General features: G+C 63.7%; 4 protein-coding genes across 5 annotated transcripts; 3 read left to right on the top strand and 1 right to left on the bottom strand.

The window, feature by feature from the left end:
* The first annotated feature begins 18 nt into the window (after positions 1-18).
* CHLRE_11g481093v5 (uncharacterized protein) lies at positions 19-3608 on the top strand. The gene is made up of 6 exons (XM_043067736.1): positions 19-169; positions 291-1436; positions 1558-1635; positions 1825-1906; positions 2250-2308; positions 2694-3608. The coding sequence occupies exons 2-6, from the start codon at positions 357-359 to the stop codon at positions 3258-3260; spliced, it is 1866 nt and encodes a 621-aa protein (XP_042919741.1). The 5' UTR covers positions 19-169; positions 291-356; the 3' UTR covers positions 3261-3608.
* Positions 3609-4260: 652 nt separating this feature from the next.
* On the bottom strand, positions 4261-6898 carry CHLRE_11g481082v5 (uncharacterized protein). Of its 2 annotated transcripts, none has more exons than XM_001697277.3 (3): positions 6677-6898; positions 5827-6162; positions 4261-5596 (listed from the first exon to the last, which is right to left on the bottom strand). In XM_001697277.3, exons 2-3 carry the CDS (start codon positions 6020-6022, stop codon positions 5472-5474), a joined length of 321 nt encoding a protein of 106 aa, XP_001697329.2. In that variant the 5' UTR covers positions 6023-6162; positions 6677-6898; the 3' UTR covers positions 4261-5471. The 2 variants fall into 2 exon arrangements, with proteins under 2 accessions (XP_001697329.2, XP_042919740.1); XM_043067735.1 differs by having other exon boundaries at positions 5892-6162.
* Positions 6899-6998: 100 nt separating this feature from the next.
* Positions 6999-11884, top strand: CHLRE_11g481050v5 (uncharacterized protein). The gene is made up of 7 exons (XM_001697342.3): positions 6999-7124; positions 7208-7288; positions 7642-7832; positions 8130-8228; positions 8560-8644; positions 8922-9077; positions 10425-11884. Exons 1-7 carry the CDS (start codon positions 7112-7114, stop codon positions 10598-10600), a joined length of 801 nt encoding a protein of 266 aa, XP_001697394.2. The 5' UTR covers positions 6999-7111; the 3' UTR covers positions 10601-11884.
* A 524-nt stretch (positions 11885-12408) lies between these two features.
* CHLRE_11g481000v5 (uncharacterized protein) lies at positions 12409-17739 on the top strand. The gene is made up of 9 exons (XM_043067734.1): positions 12409-12687; positions 12795-13119; positions 13432-13497; positions 14325-14450; positions 14760-14807; positions 15216-15320; positions 15790-15843; positions 16133-16220; positions 16528-17739. The coding sequence occupies exons 1-9, from the start codon at positions 12503-12505 to the stop codon at positions 16626-16628; spliced, it is 1098 nt and encodes a 365-aa protein (XP_042919739.1). The 5' UTR covers positions 12409-12502; the 3' UTR covers positions 16629-17739.
* The last annotated feature ends 168 nt before the right edge of the window (positions 17740-17907 follow it).

The following is a 17907-nucleotide window of genomic DNA, read 5'->3' as shown; positions in this document are numbered from 1 at the left end:
TACAATATTGTTTTACTGATCTTGCCTACTGCGCGTATAATATTGGACAACGGGGCAGAACGGACAGCTGCGTGACAGCTTGACCTTCACAAACACGCTGCAGCCAAAGAAGGCATCACACCACATAAAGCCTCGGTATGATGAGCAACGCATGTTTGAAACAGTGGTGGTAAGTGCTTGCTGTCGTTTTCACCGCGCGATTGTCGCGAGCGGAAAGCCTAGAACAGTCGTAGAGCGGTCGTTTCGCATCTTGAGTGTGCTGATAATGGATGGTGCTCTCCCCGTCACAGATTAAGGCGGCGTAGGCAATAGCGCAGGCACCTATCTCGCCGCCACCGACACACCACGCGCACGGTATGGGAAAGGCGGGCAAGAAGCGCAACCGATCGGCGCTGGATGAGGGTGACAGGAAGCAGCAGCTACAGCAGCAGCTACAGCACCAGCAGGAGGGGAATCCGAAGCAGAAACATGAGGGAGAGGGGGAGCACGCGCGGCAGGGGAAGGCGCAGCAGGCCCAGATGCCCGGCTCGGAGTCGAACGACAGCAAGCGTGACAAGGAGGGAAAGCGCAAGAAGCAGCGGCGGGAGGGGCAGGATGGTGGCTCGGGGGAACAGCAGCAGCAGCCTCAGCAAGAACGGAAACAGCAACATCAGAAGCCGCTGCAGAAACCATTTGCCCCCCAGCAACAGCAACAGCAGCAACAGCGACAGCAGCAGCAGTCGAGTGGGGCAGCTGCGCCGCCGGCGGTAGCGCGGGCGGACAGTGGCCGTGAGGGCTCGGAGGAGCGGCGGCAGCGGCGGAAGGAGAAGAAGGAGCGAAAGAAGGAGTTGCGGCGACAAGAGAAGGAAAGGGAGCGGGAGCAGAAAGAGCGCGGGCAGGCAGGTGGGAAGGAGGTGGAGGGGAAGCGGGCGCCAACGGAGCAGCAGCCGGCGGGGGTCGTTAAGGCCGAGACGGCAGGGGCAACTGCGGCGGTGGTGCAGCCAGTCACGGTGACGGAGGTGGAGGGTAAGCAGCGCAAGAGCAAGAAGCAGAAGCGGCAGGAGCGGGAGGAGCAGGAGCAGCAGCAGCTACCGGCAGCAGAGCAGGAGCAGGCACAGATGCAGGCGCCGCCAGAGCAGAAGAAGCAAAGCAAGAAGGAGAAGCGGGAAAGGAAGGGCAAGCAGGAGGCAAAGGTGGAGATCCCTGCTCCGCAGGGCCAGGGTCAGGGCCGCCCTGCGACGCAGCCGGTGCCTCCCCCCGCCGCCCCTGCTGCTGTGGCGCCTGCTGCTGTGGCGCCCGATGAGGTGCAGCAGCAGCCGCAGGAGCAGAGGCTCAGCAAGAAGGAGCGGAAGGCGAAAAAGCGGGAACAGGAGGAGAAAGATAAGCAGGAGCAGCAGCAGCAGCAAAAGGAGGAGCGGGAGCGGCAGGAGAAGCAGGGGCAGCAGCATACACCTCCCGTGCCCCTGCTTCTCGAACCCTCCATAAGGGCATGTGCGCTTGGCTAGCTGTCCACCTGTGCCCTGCCCCCGTGTCCTTGTGCCCTGCCCTCCTTACCCGCTCCTCTCCCCCCCGCTCCAGGTTGCGGAGTTGTTGGCGGCGCGCGGCCACGCCTTCGCCACCGAGGCCTGCACCACCTTTGAGCCCGAGTACCTCACAGTGAGTACGGCATACAGCACACGAACGTTCTCAACATGTCCTCTGTTTCCTTTCCGTCCCCCCCTAACACATAACACACACATACGCACACAACACATACACACACACGTGTACACACACACACACACACACACACACACACACACAACAGAACAAAACAAACACACACACACACACACATGCCCGCAGGAGCTGCTGCCGCGCCTGGACGTGCTCACGTGCCGCCACGTGCTGGCGGGGCTGTACTTCCGTACCGCCGACAAGTACCTCAGTGAGTACGGTAATGCCCCCCCCCGATGAACGACTTCTGCTGTACGGCACATTTGCCGTACTTGCAGCGTGTTTGCAAGTGGTTGCCGTGCCGTACTGGGGTGCTCGCACTCGCATGCCCCCGCCCGCCTACCAGACCGGTGCCGAGGTCGTGCTCCCGCCCTGTGGCTGTGCGCTGTGCGTGTCGTACACGCACACCGCCCAGGCGCCGCCCGTTTCCCCCTGCACTCCGCCTGCACTCCGCCTGCGCCTCCGCCTGCGCCTCCGCCATTGAGGCCGCCAAGCGACTCGACTCCTAACGCCCCCAACCACCAACCCCCCCCCCCCCGCTGCTGCTGTTTCAGGCCCGTGGGAGTGCCGGCAGGCACTGGAGGCGTTTGAGCCCAAGGCACGGCGGCAGCTGGTGCGTGTATGTATGGTGTGGTGGGGTGGTGTGGTGTGGTGTGGGGTGGGGGTTGTAAGTACCAGCCCAAACTGAACTAAAACAAGTGAAACTAGCGGAGCACAGGCAGAGGCGAAAGATGGGGCTAGGGGGAAAGTTTCTTGCCATGCCAACTACTGGTATACCACGAGGGGGACAGGGGATTGTGGCGTATTGAGGCATGTGTGTTGGCGTCTGGGCGTGTTCGTGGGTGTTGGTGGTGAGGTGCACGTCCCCTCTTCGTTCTGCTGCATTCCGCCAACGCGGTTTCCCCCCTTGCTGTCGCCTCCCCCTGCTGACGCCTCCCCCTGCCGCCCCCTCTTCCTGCTGCCGCTTCCCCCTGCTGCCTCCCGTTGCTGCCTCCCAGGTGAAGAAGTTTGACTCGGGCGATGTGGCGCGCGTGCTGGCGGCCACTGAGGACGACGACGACGAAGAGGAGGGCGAGGAGGAGGAGGACGAGGAGGAGGAGGGCGGGGGCTTTGGGAGCGATGAGGCGGAGGAGGCGAGCGGGGATGGAGAGGACGAGGAAGGGGAGGAAGAGCCGCCTGGAGAAGATCTGGAAGACTCAGACGTAGAGCTGGAGGAGGGGCAGCAGACGGGGAAGGCGGGGAAGGGTAAGGATGGTAAGGGCACGAAGAGCGGTGGCGCTGGCGGGGGAGACGGCAGCCGGCGGAGGCTACGGAGGCTCTCAGAGAGCAGCGGCGGCAGCAGCAAGGGCTGCCGAACGGCTGTGGCGGAGCAGGAGGCGGCGGAGGAGGAGGAGAGTGAGGATGATAGCCTGGACGGGTTCATAGTGGGGGATGATGAGGAGGTGGAGGAGGATGAGCTGGACGAGGAGGAGGAGTATGAGAGCGAGGGCAGTGAGGATGGAGACTACGTGGAGGAGAGCGAGGGCGAGGAGAGCGAGGAAGAGGAGAGCGATGACGAGGAGTGAGGAGTGAGGCAGCGGACTAGCGGAGTGAGGGTGAGTCAGGGCAAGTGGGGGCAGAGGAGCGGTAGCGAGTGGCGCTGCGTAGGGTAGGTGGACGCGAGCAAGAAGCATACGGTAGGTGAGGCAAGCGAGAAGGTTGACTAAGCGATGATGCGATGTGATTTGCAAGGGTGGGATGTGCCGCGAGGGCGTATGGGAAGCGCGTTCGGGAATGTGGGCAGGCGACAGGACAACCCAGGCCCCTCGCCCGGGCGTGTGCCAGCAAGCAGAGTGACAAGGGCATGAGAGTTCCAAATCCACCGGGGCGGTAGCGGGAAATGGCTGCAGGGCGCTGTGTAACGGTGCGGCTTTGTGTGTCCGCTGGCGTAGTGCACCTTCACCGCCTGATCCGATGAAGCGGCGGTGTACCCATTGGCTCGGCCAACGCCCAACGGTCCTGGGCGTCTGGTCCTGTGACTCCTATCACAAGCGAAGTACGGTGGTCAACTCCTGCAGCGGTGCGGCGGGCCGCTTCAATTAATCACCGATGCTTTCATCGGGCCCACTGTCCACTGAGTTGGTGGTCTGTGGGCAGGGGGGGGGGTACGAACTAAACCTCCAGACCCCATGTCCCAAAACCTCCCGACCCCCCCTCCGGACCGACCGACCGACCCCCACCACCGTGCAACCCCTCAAAACCCCCTCAAAACCCTTTGGTTTTTAGCCAGGTCGGTGTCAATCGACTGCTCTCGGCGAGCTCTACAACTGTATACCTTCGGTTCAGCTGGAGGCACAACTTGACTAGCAGCCATGCCACAGATGTCCATGTGTCCATGGCCGACCACCGACCCTTCTGTCAGACTACCGGGGCGTGCGCTTAAGCTTACAATTGCGCTGTGCATATGATGTTTGGGATTGTGTGCCGGAAGACATCGGTGGACTTGCTACCGGGATCATGTGAAGAATCCCGGGATTCATGCCACGCTCGATGGCCGGCGGTAGCCTTCTCGCCATGACCCACACCAAGCCTTGGCCGTTACAAGTTAGCATCAGTTCGCATAGTCTCCATGACACCAGTGAGGGACGCTCGAGTGGGGCTCTATGCTACTACGATGCCGATGTGGACGGACATGCGGCCGCTTTCCAGAGGCCAAACGTTCTGCAAATGCTTTAGTGTGTGCGTGCTAATGTGTGCAAGTGCTTGTGCTAATGGGCGGAGCGTTTAGAGGGGCGTTTAGGGCGCGGAGACGAAATCTGGCAGTCCCACCCACATCCGCGTGACGAAACCTTGGGGACCCCCGACCCCGACGACCGACCCTGAACTTTGAGGGCCCATAACTTTGCAATTACTACCCTGATTGAAACTCTGAAAGTGGATTTGGAGTCCTCTCGTCAAGCTCTTTCGTTTTAGAACATGGGGCCTTTCCCAGTCGAAACTACCCCCCCCCCCCTGCTGTGGGCCTTGCTTGCCTGGGCCTGGCCTGGGCTAGAGGGCTGTCGCTCTGGGCCTCTGGCAATGGGCCCTACATGGCTGCAGCAAACCGTACGTAGGGCGGGCGCTGCAGCCACCAGGGGATTGGGGCTATGGCCTCTTGGTTCAGCCATTCAATCCGTTCAATCTGTTCAACCCAATCATTGGCACCATAGGCTTGGCTTGGCTTCACTGCCCAGTGAGCGCACTGCGCACACATTTCCGTCGGCACCCCCTAGCGCCAAATGTGGGGTATCGCCTGGGGTTCCTTGGGGTGCCAACCTGCCGTATCCTCTGTGCACCCCACCGCCCAACGGTCGCCACTCTTCCTGTACGCTGTAATCGACATGCCATCACTTGGGGTCGGTTCTCGGAACCACCCCGCCGTCCACGCCTGCCCCGGCAAAATCCAGCCCACACTTCCCCGCCCACACGAGCCGCCCAGCACCCCTGTGGCTAGCCGGCACAGCTCCCACACACGTGCCACACCGTAAGACACCACCGGGTTGTCCCGTCTTGTCATGACATACCGTACGGCATGATGCCGCCGACAGTGTGCCCCCACCGCCACTTACCAGAGCAGCCCCATCCCTACAGCCGCAAGGCTCCAAAGCTACTACCGGTAGCTGCGCACAGAGCTCACAGTTCCTATACACCACTCACCAACCCACAGCGCAACAAAGCCATGCACTGCAGCACACCGCCCCACTCTTTCGTGCCCCACATGTCGGCATCACCACCGCCGTCCACCACAGCCCCCCTCGTCACGGCCGCACCTCCTCACAGCCTGGTGCCGCCTGCGCCTGCGCCCGCACCCGCACCCGCCAGCTCCGGTCGTGGGCCACGGCGCCCAGATGCGCATAGCCCCGGTTCATCTGAGCGTTGTTTACTGCAGGTCAAGGGGCCGTGATTGTGGCAAATGGATGCGGAGGCTACGGTAGGCTGCACATGGTAGTAGCAGCATAACAGGTCCAATTGACTCCTTGCCTACTTGCAGAACACATCCATGCGCATGCGGCGAGTCCACCTAAACCTTCTAATGTTTTTGATTGCACATGCTAAGGTGGCCCCAGAGCGCGTGCCTGGCATCGCCGGGCGAGGACCCTGTCAGCTACATACCTGCCCGAAAAGCTGTCAATCGGTCGCGACGGTACGTGCCGCACCCCGTGCCGCCACCCACCCACCCTGCAGCGTGTGGTGCCACCGGTCGGGCTACCAGACCCGCCCGCAGGACCAGCCAGCAGCCCACCACAGCCTCGTGACCAGACCGCGCGGCCGGCAGGATGAAGTCGTGCAGGGTGGTCCAGTCATACATGTGGGTCGAGTGCCACACGGGGCGACCATGCCCAACACGCCCCTTGCGACAGTGGTCCCCTGCTGCCACTGCCACTGCCATTGCAACTGCTACTGCCGCCGCCCCTGCCGATACTGCCACTGCTACTGCCACAACTGCTGCTGCGGCGGCGTGGCAGGCATCGGTTATTGCTGTTGCTGCTGTTCCTACTGCTAGTCTCATCTTCATGGCTTTCCCCGGCCGGGCCCTCCTTTCCCATGCCGTCCTCCTCCTCCTCCTCCTCCTCCTCCTCCTCCTCCTCCTCCTCCTCCTCCTCCTCCTCCGCACCCAGCCCATCAGCCACTACAGCAGGGACAGGTGCCCCTGCCGGCACGCCGCCTCCGCGAACTCAAACATCCCGTGATCGCCGACCAGCTGCCGTCGCCAGAAAAGGCGACACACGGCCACTTTGCCGCAGGCGGCAGCGGCGCAGAACGCCCCATAGCGGCCGCCCACGCCCTCGGCGAGCAGCCGCTCGCATGCAGCCATGCTGCCAGGTGCGGCGCTGCGGCTTCAAGCGCTTCTGGCCTCGGGGCGCAGCCGCTGTGCTGCAGCGCTGCCTCTAGGATGGCAGCGCAATGCGAGGATGCGGCCAGGCGCAGCAGGGCCTGGCGCTGCTCCAGGCGCAGGACCCGCCATGGCTCGGGATGGCTCCAGCGTGAGGCGAACAGCGAGGGCCACGGCTGCTCCGCAACACCGTAGGCACTGCCTGGTCTCTACAGCTGCAGTGTCCTGTTTTGTAGTAGTCTAATGCAGTGGCCGTATCCTTGCTAAGCGTGCGCAGGAGCGCTGTGTCGTTTGGGTGGCGTTTCGCGCCGATTTCGCGCATGAGGTCTGGCGTGAGCCGTGACCAGTCACAGTGTGACTCCATGGAGCTGTCAGGATGATAAGAGGCCAGTCTTACGGTTTTGGACCATAACCATGCTCTACTGGTAACTAGTGTGACGCGGAGTTTGGACCGAGTTTTGGATCCAAGCTCTGGACCAATGCATAGCGAGAGCTAATCAAGGCGCAAACCCAAAACAAACTCACTATTGTCACAGAAAACGAAAGGCAAGAAGGACAGAAATCATGCGAAAGCGAGGTAAGGAGCGGTGCAATGATTGTTGCTGCAAGTGCCAGGGTTTCTGTGCTCTGTGATTAATTTGCCTCGCCATTGGACCACAGGCAAGGGACCCAAGAAGCCTATGACGGCGTTCCTGTTATTCAGCAACGCTATGCGGGCAGCCGTCAAGGCGGAGAGCCCTGGTGCGCTAGAGCTAATTTATTATGAACTATTGTATGTTTGAGGGGGCGTTTATCGCGTGACGATCATACCATCGTGCGTGTGCCCTGGCGTGCGGTTCATGCTGTGAGATCTTATCATGCTCACATGCCCCGAGCCAAGCCCGTGCTCGTCTCGGCATTCTATACGCACGGGCACAGCTTCGGCTCATTGTACGCGTCGACTGGGACGGTTTGCAGCAATACGTGGGTTGGCGGCACAAAGTTGGGCCCTGGCAGGGCGGGCCTGGCAGGGCCCGATGGTCTCAGCGAACTTGCACGCTCAGCAGAAAGCCCGCCCCCTCTTGTGCTGTCGCAAACATGCGCGCGGCTCGCAGGCATTGATTTCGGCGAGGTCAGCAAGATCCTCGGCGAGAAATGGGCGAGAATATGTGCAAAGGAGAAGGCGGAGTACGAGGCAAAGGCGGCGGAGGACAAGGATCGCTATCTGCGGGAGATGCAGGAATATGCGAGCACCAAGAGCGACAGCGAGAGTGAGGCTCGGTCGCCCTCAGGCAAGAAGCACAAGGTGAGTGAGTGCCCACGGTGCGTACCGTACCTTATGTACTGCAGAGGCCAGAACATGGACTATGTGTGTGTATGTGTGCGTGCGTGCGTGCGTGCGTGCGTGCGTGCGTGCGTGCGTGCGTGTTTGTGTGTGTATGACGCTGCGCCATGCAAGGTGGCAAGCAGTGCTGGCTGGCAGGCCGGCGGCTTCGTATGACACCCGCGGCTGTTCTGCTCCTTAGTTCTCTCTTTCCGAATTCATCGTGATTGATGTAACGTGTGGCGCCCTGCTGCTACGTACTCGCACCCATGCCACCAGGGCGGCCATGTGAAGGCCTCAGCGGCTCAAGCATACGCGCAGGAGTGGCGCAAGGAGCCTGCCGTGGAGTCTGCGCGCCTGGGAGGCAACGAGCGCAAGGTACGTGGCTACGGTTGGCTCCGTGGGGCAGTAGGCATGGTTTGGGTGGGCGGGAACTCCCTCCCCCAGAGCAGCCCGGCAGGGATGAGGGCCGGTCACACACAGCTGCATCTCACTGGGGACAAGTAAGGCCATCGGCATCGGCAGCGGGCGCCGCGGCCAACGTCCCTACTCACCCATCAGAGTGCTTGAATTGCAATCCCGACAAACGTTTTTATGGTTGCATGCACGCACGAATGCTTGCTGGAGCCTACCTCCTGGCCACACCTGACTCCTCCTGCCGCTGATCTACCCATCTTGCTTTATGAGTTGGCTGTTTGTTCGGTCCCAGGCCTCCGGCGCTCCCAAGAAGCCCATGACGCCGTTCCTGCATTTCAGCAACGCGGTGCGGGAGTCCGTCAAGGCCGAGAACCCTGGTGAGCGTGGCTCTGCCTGACTCAGCCGCCGAGTAGGTTGTAAAGCCCAGGCTGCCCCACCTTAACTGTGCGTACGTCTCGCGTGTCACTATGTTCGTGATTCCACTTTGCATTCCACCAATCACGCTCTGGTTTCACCTTGCTCTTGATCTCCTTATGACGGTCTGTCCAATGCAGCCGGTTGGTGTGCTCAATCGAAGCTGCGCATGCACCCTGCTGCATGCACCCTGCGGCTTGTGTACCGCAACACGCACCCATCCACTCCATGTGCATGCAGGCATCGCCTTTGGCGAGCTCGCCAAGGTCATCGGCGAGAAATGGGCGAAGCTGAGTGCACAGGAGAAGGCGGAGTACGTGAAGCGGTTCGATGAGGATAAGCAGCGCTATGCGCGGGAGATGCAGGACTATGCCTTAGCCAGGGAGGGCGCCGCCGGTAAGGCGCTGTGCTGGTGCTGGTGCGTGGTGCCAAGGGCGTGGGCGTGGGCGTGCTGGGGTGTGCACAGGGGCGGCGAGCGAGGCATGTCGCTCTTGCAACCGGGCACCGGCGACCGGTGTCGCTGGTGCTCCTGTCCTCGCTCGTAACGCCATAACAGCATGCCGCTCGCTGTGTGTGCCGCACCGGACGTGTGCGTGATGCACGCTGCCGCACTGCAGCCGCCGTGGCATGTGTAGCATTGGGCCGGGACAGACACTCGACGGATTGGCACCGCACCCCACTGCTGATTGGGACCGCACCCCACTGGTTGGGACCGCGCGCACCCGACTGGTTGGGACCGCACCCGACTGATTGGGACCGCACCCGACTGATTGGGACCGCACCCGACTGACTGGCACCGCACCCGACTGGTTGGCGCCGCACCCGACTGGTTGGGACCGCGCGCACCCGACTGACTGGGACCGCACCCGACTGATTGGCACCGCACCCCACTGCTGATTGGGACCGCACCCGACTGGTTGGGACCGCACCCGACTGATTGGCGCCGCACCCGACTGGTTGGGACCGCACCCGACTGGTTGGCGCCGCACCCGACTGGTTGGGACCGCACCCGACTGATTGGCACCGCACCCCACTGCTGATTGGGACCGCACCCGACTGATTGGCACCGCACCCCACTGCTGATTGGGACCGCACCCGACTGGTTGGGACCGCACCCGACTGGTTGGCGCCGCACCCGACTGGTTGGGACCGCACCCGACTGATTGGCACCGCACCCCACTGCTGATTGGGACCGCACCCGACTGGTTGGCGCCGCACCCGACTGGTTGGGACCGCGCGCACCCGACTGACTGGGACCGCACCCGACTGATTGGCACCGCACCCGACTGGTTGGGACCGCACCCGACTGATTGGGACCGCACCCGACTGATTGGCACCGCACCCGACTGATTGGCACCGCACCCGACTGGTTGGGACCGCACCCGACTGATTGGGACCGCACCCGACTGACTGGCACCGCACCCGACTGGTTGGCGCCGCACCCGACTGATTGGCACCGCACCCCACTGATTGGCACCGCACCCCACTGCTGATTGGGACCGCACCCGACTGGTTGGGACCGCACCCGACTGATTGGGACCGCACCCGACTGATTGGCACCCCACTGCTGATTGGGACCGCACCCGACTGGTTGGGACCGCACCCGACTGGTTGGCGCCGCACCCGACTGGTTGGGACCGCACCCGACTGATTGGCACCGCACCCCACTGCTGATTGGCACCGCACCCGACTGATTGGGACCGCACCCGACTGGTTGGCGCCGGGCCCTCGTCCACGTGGCAGGCTCTGGGAGCGCGGCCGCTGATGCGCCCATACGGGTGGAGGAGGAGACGACGGAGGAGGAGGACGAGACGGATGTGGAGGAGGAGGAGGAGGAGGAGGAGGAGAAGGTGGAGGAGGAGGAGGAGGAGGAGGAGCAGCGGGAAGAGGAGTACAGGAGCAATGAGTGGCAGGTGTGAAGGTGGAGGTGAAGAAGGAGCCGTAGGTGGGCCCGGCAGCGGTTTCAGTGGCGTGCCCGGTGCGCGCGTGCGCATGACACAACGGAGGGAGGGCCGCGGCACACACGAGCCGGGCTAAACAGGGATGCTGGGGCGTGTTAGGTTGGTCACGGCACGGGGCGCCCGTCAGTAAGCAGGAGACAAGCGGAGCACCATGAAAGCAGCCGGGATAGATGCGGCTGTGTGCACGGCACCTACATGCGTGGGCAACATGACTGCATGTGAGATGCTGGCGTGATGCAGCACTGGTTGGACCGGACGCGGGGTCGTGGACGGGCCTAAGGCCCCCTCATGCATGCGTTAGGACCATTCATGGACCATTCATGAGCAATTGAGTTGCGTGGTTGGTGGTGGGTTCAGGACGGCGTGTTTAATGAACTATTTATGTGGCGATAATGATGTTGAGGATGGGTTGAGGAGTTGGAACAGCAGGACCGTGACCTGCCGTGACTCAGTGAGACATGTCCACACGGTATGCTAGAAGTTGGGTGGGTGAGGATGGGTTGGTTGGGCACAGCGCTGCTTGCGATACGGCGCCAAGGAAGGTGCCGAGCGGACAGGCCGGGTCAGGGCAGGGCAGCAGGGGCGCACGTGGTCAGGTGTAGCGGGTATGTATGAGAGCGTTGGGCACGCGTTGAAGGTACCCGAATGCGCATTATGCAGGATGGATTGAGCTGAGCCCGACAAAGCGATTGACATCCGAGAGGTCGAAGCCCCTGGGCAGGCTGTCCCTGTGTGCGTGAGTGTGCGCGTGTGTGCACGAGGCGTGCATGTCACAGCACAGGATGTGGTTTGCGGACTGTGGCGTGGGGGCTGCAGGGTGGGGGCTTTAGGGCTGGCTTTTAAACGACTACCGCGTGACCGTTGTGCCCGGCAGACTGTGAGTGGGGCTGTAGGCCAACGCGCGATGCGGCTTTGCTCTTAGCTTGCTTACCATAATAGCATGAGACGGGCATTATGCGTGTGGCCGTTATCAAGCTTGCCGTTGTCAGACGCCCCAGTCTCGACCGCACCGGTCGCGCCTAGGTCAAGTTGCACTAAGAATACAGATGAATCAGTGAAGCGCTTCATTTGCATATGCGGTATATGCGGCTGGATATGCGGCACCAGGACCTGGCCGCACTTGTGCAAGAAAGAGGCGACCTTGCCAGTTGACATCTGGGGGAGGTGGGCCGCTAGGCTTGGTACGGCTTGCATGCGGCTAGGCCCGAGCGAGAACTCTGATGGTAAACTGGTCCAAGTCCAAAGTGTGAAATTTCAACTTGCTGGCCCAGAAAAAGTGCGTGCGACAGCCCGTCTACAGGTCGTCCCCGTGTCACTTTCCTGTGCCACGAAGCGGGGGGCCCACTGCACTGTTGATCTATCTGTTCGCTTCTGATACGGACCGGCAATGTGAGCCGTACTATACGCAGTGTCACACGCCACACACACACGGAGGTAACGCTTTTGCGCAAGACTGGCCGGGCACTAGCTGGTGCAACGCGCCGTTCGCGGTGACGACGGGACGGGCGCTGCGGCGGGGGCAGGCGGGGCCAGGCGGGGCGACCTGTAGGCGCAGAGCACGGGTTGTCGCACGCACTTTTCCGGGCCAGCAGGGTTGAACGCTACATTTGGGACTCCGACAAGTTAGACATCACGGTTCAATGGCATTGCGCACAACAGCGCGAGTCTCAGGACCTGGGCCCGGGGGCGCCCGCCGTCCGCCACGCGCATGGGTGGCCCGACCGGAGCCATTTCGGCCCTTTTGCAACCCGCCCCGTCTTCCCAACAGGTTGCTGGGTATTCATTCTTAAACGAACTAGTTTGCCTTCAACCCTAACTGCCTGAGACACACATTGTGTAGTGAACTCTCACCACGCAGCCATGGCCGCGGAGCCGGACCCGATGCGTGAGACTGGGCGCTATGAGCGCGTCCAGTCGCTGGGCAAGGGCGCGTTCGGCTTCGTGCAGCTCGGACGCAACTTGCAGAATGGCGAGCTTGCAGCGATCAAGTTCCTGAAGCGTGGAGACGTCAACAAGTACGTGGAGTCCGAGATTTTGAACCACAGGTGAGCAGACCGCTCGGGTACTCGGCCGTGACGATGAACTTCGGGGCCCACATTTGGGCGGAAACTGTTGCGCGTAACCTTGCCGTGGTCCTCCCTGGCATGTGCAGTGTGCTGCGTCATCCACATGTTATCCAATTCAAGGAGGTCTTCTTGACCTCCGAGTATATCGCCATCGCCATGGAGTATGCCACGGGCGGGAGCTTGTTCCACTACGTACAGAAGCAGACGCGGCTAAAGGAAGCGGTAGCGCGCTGGTTCTTCCAGCAGCTCATCATCGGCGTGGACTACTGCCACAAACGGGGTGTCGCCAACCGCGACATCAAGCTGGAGAACACGCTGCTGCAAAAGGTTAACGGGCTGCCGCTGCCGCTGCTCAAAATTTGCGATTTCGGGTACTCAAAGGCGGACTTCAAGTCGGCGGCCAAGAGCAAGGTAGGCACTAGGCTGTTCGACGTGGGGGAGGGTGCGGCAAGTCGCTGGGGGGGGGGGGGCGTGCCGTTGCCGGGCCGTGCCGCGGCCCCTCACACGTTCAGTGCCGCCATCCTGCCTGCGCAACCTGGAATCCCGCACCTCACCTTCCATAGCTGCTCCGCTTGGACACCACCGCACCGGCACCGCCCCAGCAGGCGCCGCCACATGCAGCCCTCCACTCACTGCCACCTCGGTCACCCCGCTCCTCTCTCTCTCTCTCTCTCTCTCTCTCTCTCTCTCCCCCCTCCCCGCCCTCCCCTCTCCAACCCTCAGGTGGGCACGCTGACCTACATGGCCCCCGAGGTGCTGGTCAACCGGGACGGCAAGTACGACGGAAAGGTGAGAGATGGCGGGGACGAGGCGGGGGGGGGGGGATAACTGGGGTGGGTGTGAGGGTGGGGCAGGGGTGGGCTTGGTAAAGATGGCAAGGTGAGAGGCGGGCGTCGGCAGACAAGGAGGTGGAATACAGATGGGAGTGAAAGGGAGCATGGGCGAGAGGAGGAGGAGGACGGGTGGGGCTGGGGGGGTGGGCGGCAGCAGTCGCACGTGCCTCTGGCGCGTGTGGGTGGGCGGGCGGGGCGCCGTGTTGGGGCGTCGGGGGACGTCGGGGGACGTCGGGTGGAGGTGGCAGGTGGCACAGCAACACACACAGGAGCGTGAGGACACGCCGATGAGGGGTGGGGGCAGTGAGGGCGGGTAGGGCGAGGATGGGACATGCAGGGGCGTGAAGCGGGCGGGGCGTGGGTGCGTGGGTGCGTGGGGTCACTGGGGTACTGGGGCGGTGTGGGAGCAGCCTGGTGCGGCAGGCCGTGTGACGACGGACGGGGCAGAGGGCTCGGTGGCGCGCATGCGCTGCTGGCGTGCGCATGGGGGTGGGGGGGAGGACCGGGTGGAGGGAGCAGGGCTGGAAGAGCAGGGCTGGAAGAGCAGGGCTGGAGGAGCAGGGCTGGAAGAGCAGGGTAATGGGGCCTGGCCAGGCCTGCACGGCTGCGGGCGCAAGGGCGAATAGCAGAATGGCAGCATCACCACCACCACCACACGCCCCCAGCTCCCCGGCGGCCTCCCCCGGATGAGATGCTACCTGTGCTCCACTCTCTCTCCATCCTCACTCCTCACTCGCCCGCCCCGCCCCCGCGCCCCCTTCTGCCCTCCCTCCCTTTCGAAAGGTCGCGGACATCTGGTCTTGCGGCGTGATGCTGTACGTCATGTTCTACGGCCGCTACCCCTTCGAGACGCCGGCGGGCAGTGCCATGCCCAAGGCCACGGAGATCCTGGCCATGCTGGACAACATGGTGCGGGGGGGGGGGAAGGGGAGAGATGGGCGGGGAGGGGGGAAGGTTGGGTTTGACACGCGTGTCGGGGAGGGGGGGAATGAGTGGGTGGAGGAGCGGGATGGGGCGGGTGGAGGGACGGGATGGGGCGGGTGAAGGAGGATCTGAAGGCGGGGGAAGAGGGGGGCATGAGCGGGCATGAGGGGGGCATTGGATGAAGGGGAGGGGGCGAAGCGGCCTCACAGCGTGGTCGGCACACACACGTGATGGCGCGGCTGCTGCTGCTGCTGTGTCCGACCCCACCCAACACACCCAACACACCCAACACAGGTGCGCCAGCGCTACGAGCTGAGCCCGCACGTGGAGATCAGCGACCAGGTGGGGGCATGTGTATGTGTGGCGGGGCGTGTGTGTGTGTGTGTGTGTGTGGTGCAGGGGTGTGGGGGTCGGGGGTGGTGTGGAGGGGTGAGTTGGGTGGGTTGGGTAGAAGGCGGATGGTGTCGGCTGCGGCTGGGATGGGAGGCGGGTGCGTCCAAGGGGTCTGCGTAGGTCGGTGAGGTGGGCCCGATAGGAGGCTGGGGGCACGGGCGCAGGGCCTAAAGGGGGATGGCGGGTGTTGCAGGGTTTGGGATGAGTGAGCGGCCGGGCGGGCGGGAGGTGGAACCCCCGGCACAGCGGGGAATACTACTACTCACCTCTCCTTCAATCGGCCGTGTGTGTGTGTGTGTGTGTGTGTGTGTGTGTGTGTGTGTGTGTGTGTGTGTGTGTGTGCTGCTGCTGCTGCAGGGCAAGGACCTTCTGCGCAAGATGCTGCTGCCCGACCCCAAGCAGCGCATCACGCTGGAGGCGGTGATGACGCACCCCTGGTTCACAACCAACCTGCCGCCCGAGGTGAGGGGAGGGAGGGAGGGGGGGTTAACGTTGAACCAATCCCGTAAGGAAACAGTCGCGCGGCAAGGAGAACTGCAGCTGCAAAAGCGCGTCGTTGTACATCACCGTATGTAGTCGGGCGGGCTTGGGCAGTGTAGCGGCAGGTGGAAGGAGCAGTCCAGAGCAGCTCCGAAGTCATGTCAACAGTGCGAGCCGCGCGCGGACCCCGAGGGAGGGGGGGAGGGAGACAGGGAGGGAGGGGTGGTGCGGCAATGGGTGGGTGGGGGGCTGGGGACGATGGGGTGTGCGGGGCCTGAACACGCACCCGACGTACATGCCCAGTCCCTCCTCTTGAGCCTTCCCCGCCCCTCTCGCTCCCACACCCTCTCTCTCTATCTACCTCCACACCCGCTATCACCCACACACGCTATCACCCACACCAGCTCATTGACTCCCTCTTCCTCTCCGCCCGCCCTGGGCCCTCCCACAGGCCGCCACCATGAACGACTCCTACCTGCGCGCCGGCTTCCCCGCCGGACACCAGGTAGGTGGGAGGTGGGGGGCGGGGGGCGGGGGGCTGGCTGGCAGGGGCCGAGGTGGCAGGGGGGTTGGCGAGTTGAAGGCATTGGGCGAGAGAAGGGCCAGAAGCACAGGGAGAGGGTTGGGCACTGCTGACGCCTTGCTCTGGTTCTGTGTCTTGTTTGGTTGGAATGAAATACCCCCATCCTCTCACCCCCTTTGGGTCTCGGTTTCTGTGGGGATTGCAATGAGCTACCCCTCCCCCCTTAACGGCGCGGTCGGCCCCCCTCCCCCTCGCACTATTCTCCCTGCAGTCTCCGGAGGACATCAAGCGCATCATCGAGGAGGCCAAGGGACACAGGCACACCGTGGCGGCGGCGCCCAGGCCGGGCGCACCCGCAGGTGGGTGGGCCAGGCTGGGCCGGGCTGGGCTGGGCTGGGCTGGGCTGGGCTGGGCTGGGCTGGGCTGGGCTGGGCTGGGCTGGGCTGGGCTGGGCTGGGCTGGGCTGGGCTGGGCTGGGCTGGCTGGCAGCAGGGCTGCACAGGCAGGGGTTGGGAGGGTGGTCGCCGTGCTCACCCACATACTCTACCCACCTACGCTCCGTTCCCGCCTCCCACTCCCCCACGCTCGCCCCTCATCTCATGTTTCCACCCCTCCTCCTCCCTCATGCCCCTCCCCTCCCCTCGTGCTCCCCCCCCACACACACAGGCGAGGACAGCGTGGACAGCCTGATGGAGAGCGCCATCGCGGAGGACCTGCGCACCCACCAGTCCGCCGAGCTGCAGCAGTTCGTGCAGAACTACCGCTGAGAGGGGGCGGAGCTGGGGGGGGGAGCGGAGGCGGGGAGCTGGGCGGAGCTGAGTGCAGCAGTCCGTGCAGACCTGCCGCTCAGGGGGGCCCACTGCAGCAGGTGGCGGGGGCCGGGCTGCTGCCGAGCGGGGGGGGGGCACGTGATGGACCTGGGGCGCCGTGGAGCCGGACGAGGAGGCGAGGAGGCGGGAGGACTGGGGCAGGCGTCTGGGCGGGCGCCAGGGGCGGCGGGTGCCGCCAGGGGCGGCGGGCTACAATGGGATGGAGCGGCCCCCCGGCCCCGCAGCCCGAGGGCAGAGCCCTGCAGTGGAGGCAGCAGCAGGCGCAGCCTCTGCACGGGCGGGCGGCGCCAGGCTCCCAGCGGGTGGAGGAGGAGAAGGAGGAGGAGCCGCCGCCACCGCCGCCGCCGCCGCGCGTGAGGGCCGGTGCGGAGCGCAAGGTCAGGAGGAGCGGCCGCGGAGAGCAGCAGCCGATAGCGGGAGCTGTATGCGAAGCCGTGGAGCTGTGGACGGCGCACGCGGTGCGCGCGCGGAGGCCCGAGCTGTGGGAGCCTGGGGCGCGGAGGTTCTGCGGGGCCTTTCCTGCGGGCTAGGGCAGGGCAAGGCAGGCCATAGGGCAGGGCAGGCCATGGGCAACGCCGCCCCCGGGCGTCGTGTGATATGTGTATTAATGTACGTGCTGCTATGTTTGTGTGTTTATGGGCGTGCGAGGTGTGTGTTGCGCGTTGCAGACTGCTCGGATGCTGGGACTGGTCAGGGACTCAGGGCTTCAATGCTTTGTATTTTGGGCTTTAAGGTGCCGCTGGGTGCTGCAGATGGCGTGTGGGTGCAGGCGCTGTGACGGGGGTCTGATGAAGTGATCACTAGTAACCCCCCGGGCGGTCGAGGGAGCACGCTGGCTGGAGCTGAGCTCAGCTCAGCGCAGAGCTGAGCTGAGCTGGGCGCGCATGTGGCGCGAAGCCTCATTGGCTGTGGTGGCTGGAGAGTGTGTCGTGCAGGACAGATCGGAGCCATTGTGCGACACTTCGACTGCGGCGTGTCGCGTGTTGGTCGGCCCTGCTGCGGCGGCCGCCCATCCTGCAAATGGCATCATGTGTAACTGCGGCGCAAGGAAACCGACATCCCGCAACAACTGAGAAGTGCGGCGGAAGGGGCCATCTAGCGGCTAGTGCGGCTCCCCATCGGCCCACCCAAAGTTGAGGGGTGAAAAGGGCAAAAGGCTACACAGCCGTGCCACACAGCCCACCACAGGAACCGGCCCATCGCGAGTGCAGCGCCT

This window comes from Chlamydomonas reinhardtii, chromosome 11 (assembly GCF_000002595.2).
Source record: "Chlamydomonas reinhardtii strain CC-503 cw92 mt+ chromosome 11, whole genome shotgun sequence".
Classification (NCBI taxonomy): domain Eukaryota; kingdom Viridiplantae; phylum Chlorophyta; class Chlorophyceae; order Chlamydomonadales; family Chlamydomonadaceae; genus Chlamydomonas; species Chlamydomonas reinhardtii.
The sequence above is the reverse complement of the archived record's forward strand: the minus strand, read 5'-3'. Positions and strand labels throughout refer to the sequence as shown.

What these genes read in the sequence shown, in the direction of transcription:
- CHLRE_11g481000v5 (XM_043067734.1), top strand. Translation starts at nt 12,503, where the DNA reads ATGGCCGCGGAGCCGGACCCGATGCGTGAGACTGGGCGCTATGAGCGC. An exon ending in AGTCGGCGGCCAAGAGCAAG is followed by an intron (nt 13,120 to 13,431) that starts GTAGGCACTAGG and finishes TCCAACCCTCAG; the next exon opens with GTGGGCACGCTGACCTACAT. An exon ending in ACGGCAAGTACGACGGAAAG is followed by an intron (nt 13,498 to 14,324) that starts GTGAGAGATGGC and finishes CCCTTTCGAAAG; the next exon opens with GTCGCGGACATCTGGTCTTG.
- CHLRE_11g481082v5 (XM_001697277.3), bottom strand. Translation starts at nt 6,022, where the DNA reads ATGTATGACTGGACCACCCTGCACGACTTCATCCTGCCGGCCGCGCGG. An exon ending in ATTGACAGCTTTTCGGGCAG is followed by an intron (nt 5,597 to 5,826) that starts GTATGTAGCTGA and finishes CTTGACCTGCAG; the next exon opens with TAAACAACGCTCAGATGAAC.
- CHLRE_11g481093v5 (XM_043067736.1), top strand. Translation starts at nt 357, where the DNA reads ATGGGAAAGGCGGGCAAGAAGCGCAACCGATCGGCGCTGGATGAGGGT. An exon ending in TACCGCCGACAAGTACCTCA is followed by an intron (nt 1,907 to 2,249) that starts GTGAGTACGGTA and finishes CTGCTGTTTCAG; the next exon opens with GCCCGTGGGAGTGCCGGCAG. An exon ending in CCAAGGCACGGCGGCAGCTG is followed by an intron (nt 2,309 to 2,693) that starts GTGCGTGTATGT and finishes GCTGCCTCCCAG; the next exon opens with GTGAAGAAGTTTGACTCGGG.
- CHLRE_11g481050v5 (XM_001697342.3), top strand. An exon ending in CCTCAGGCAAGAAGCACAAG is followed by an intron (nt 7,833 to 8,129) that starts GTGAGTGAGTGC and finishes CCATGCCACCAG; the next exon opens with GGCGGCCATGTGAAGGCCTC. An exon ending in AGCCAGGGAGGGCGCCGCCG is followed by an intron (nt 9,078 to 10,424) that starts GTAAGGCGCTGT and finishes TCCACGTGGCAG; the next exon opens with GCTCTGGGAGCGCGGCCGCT.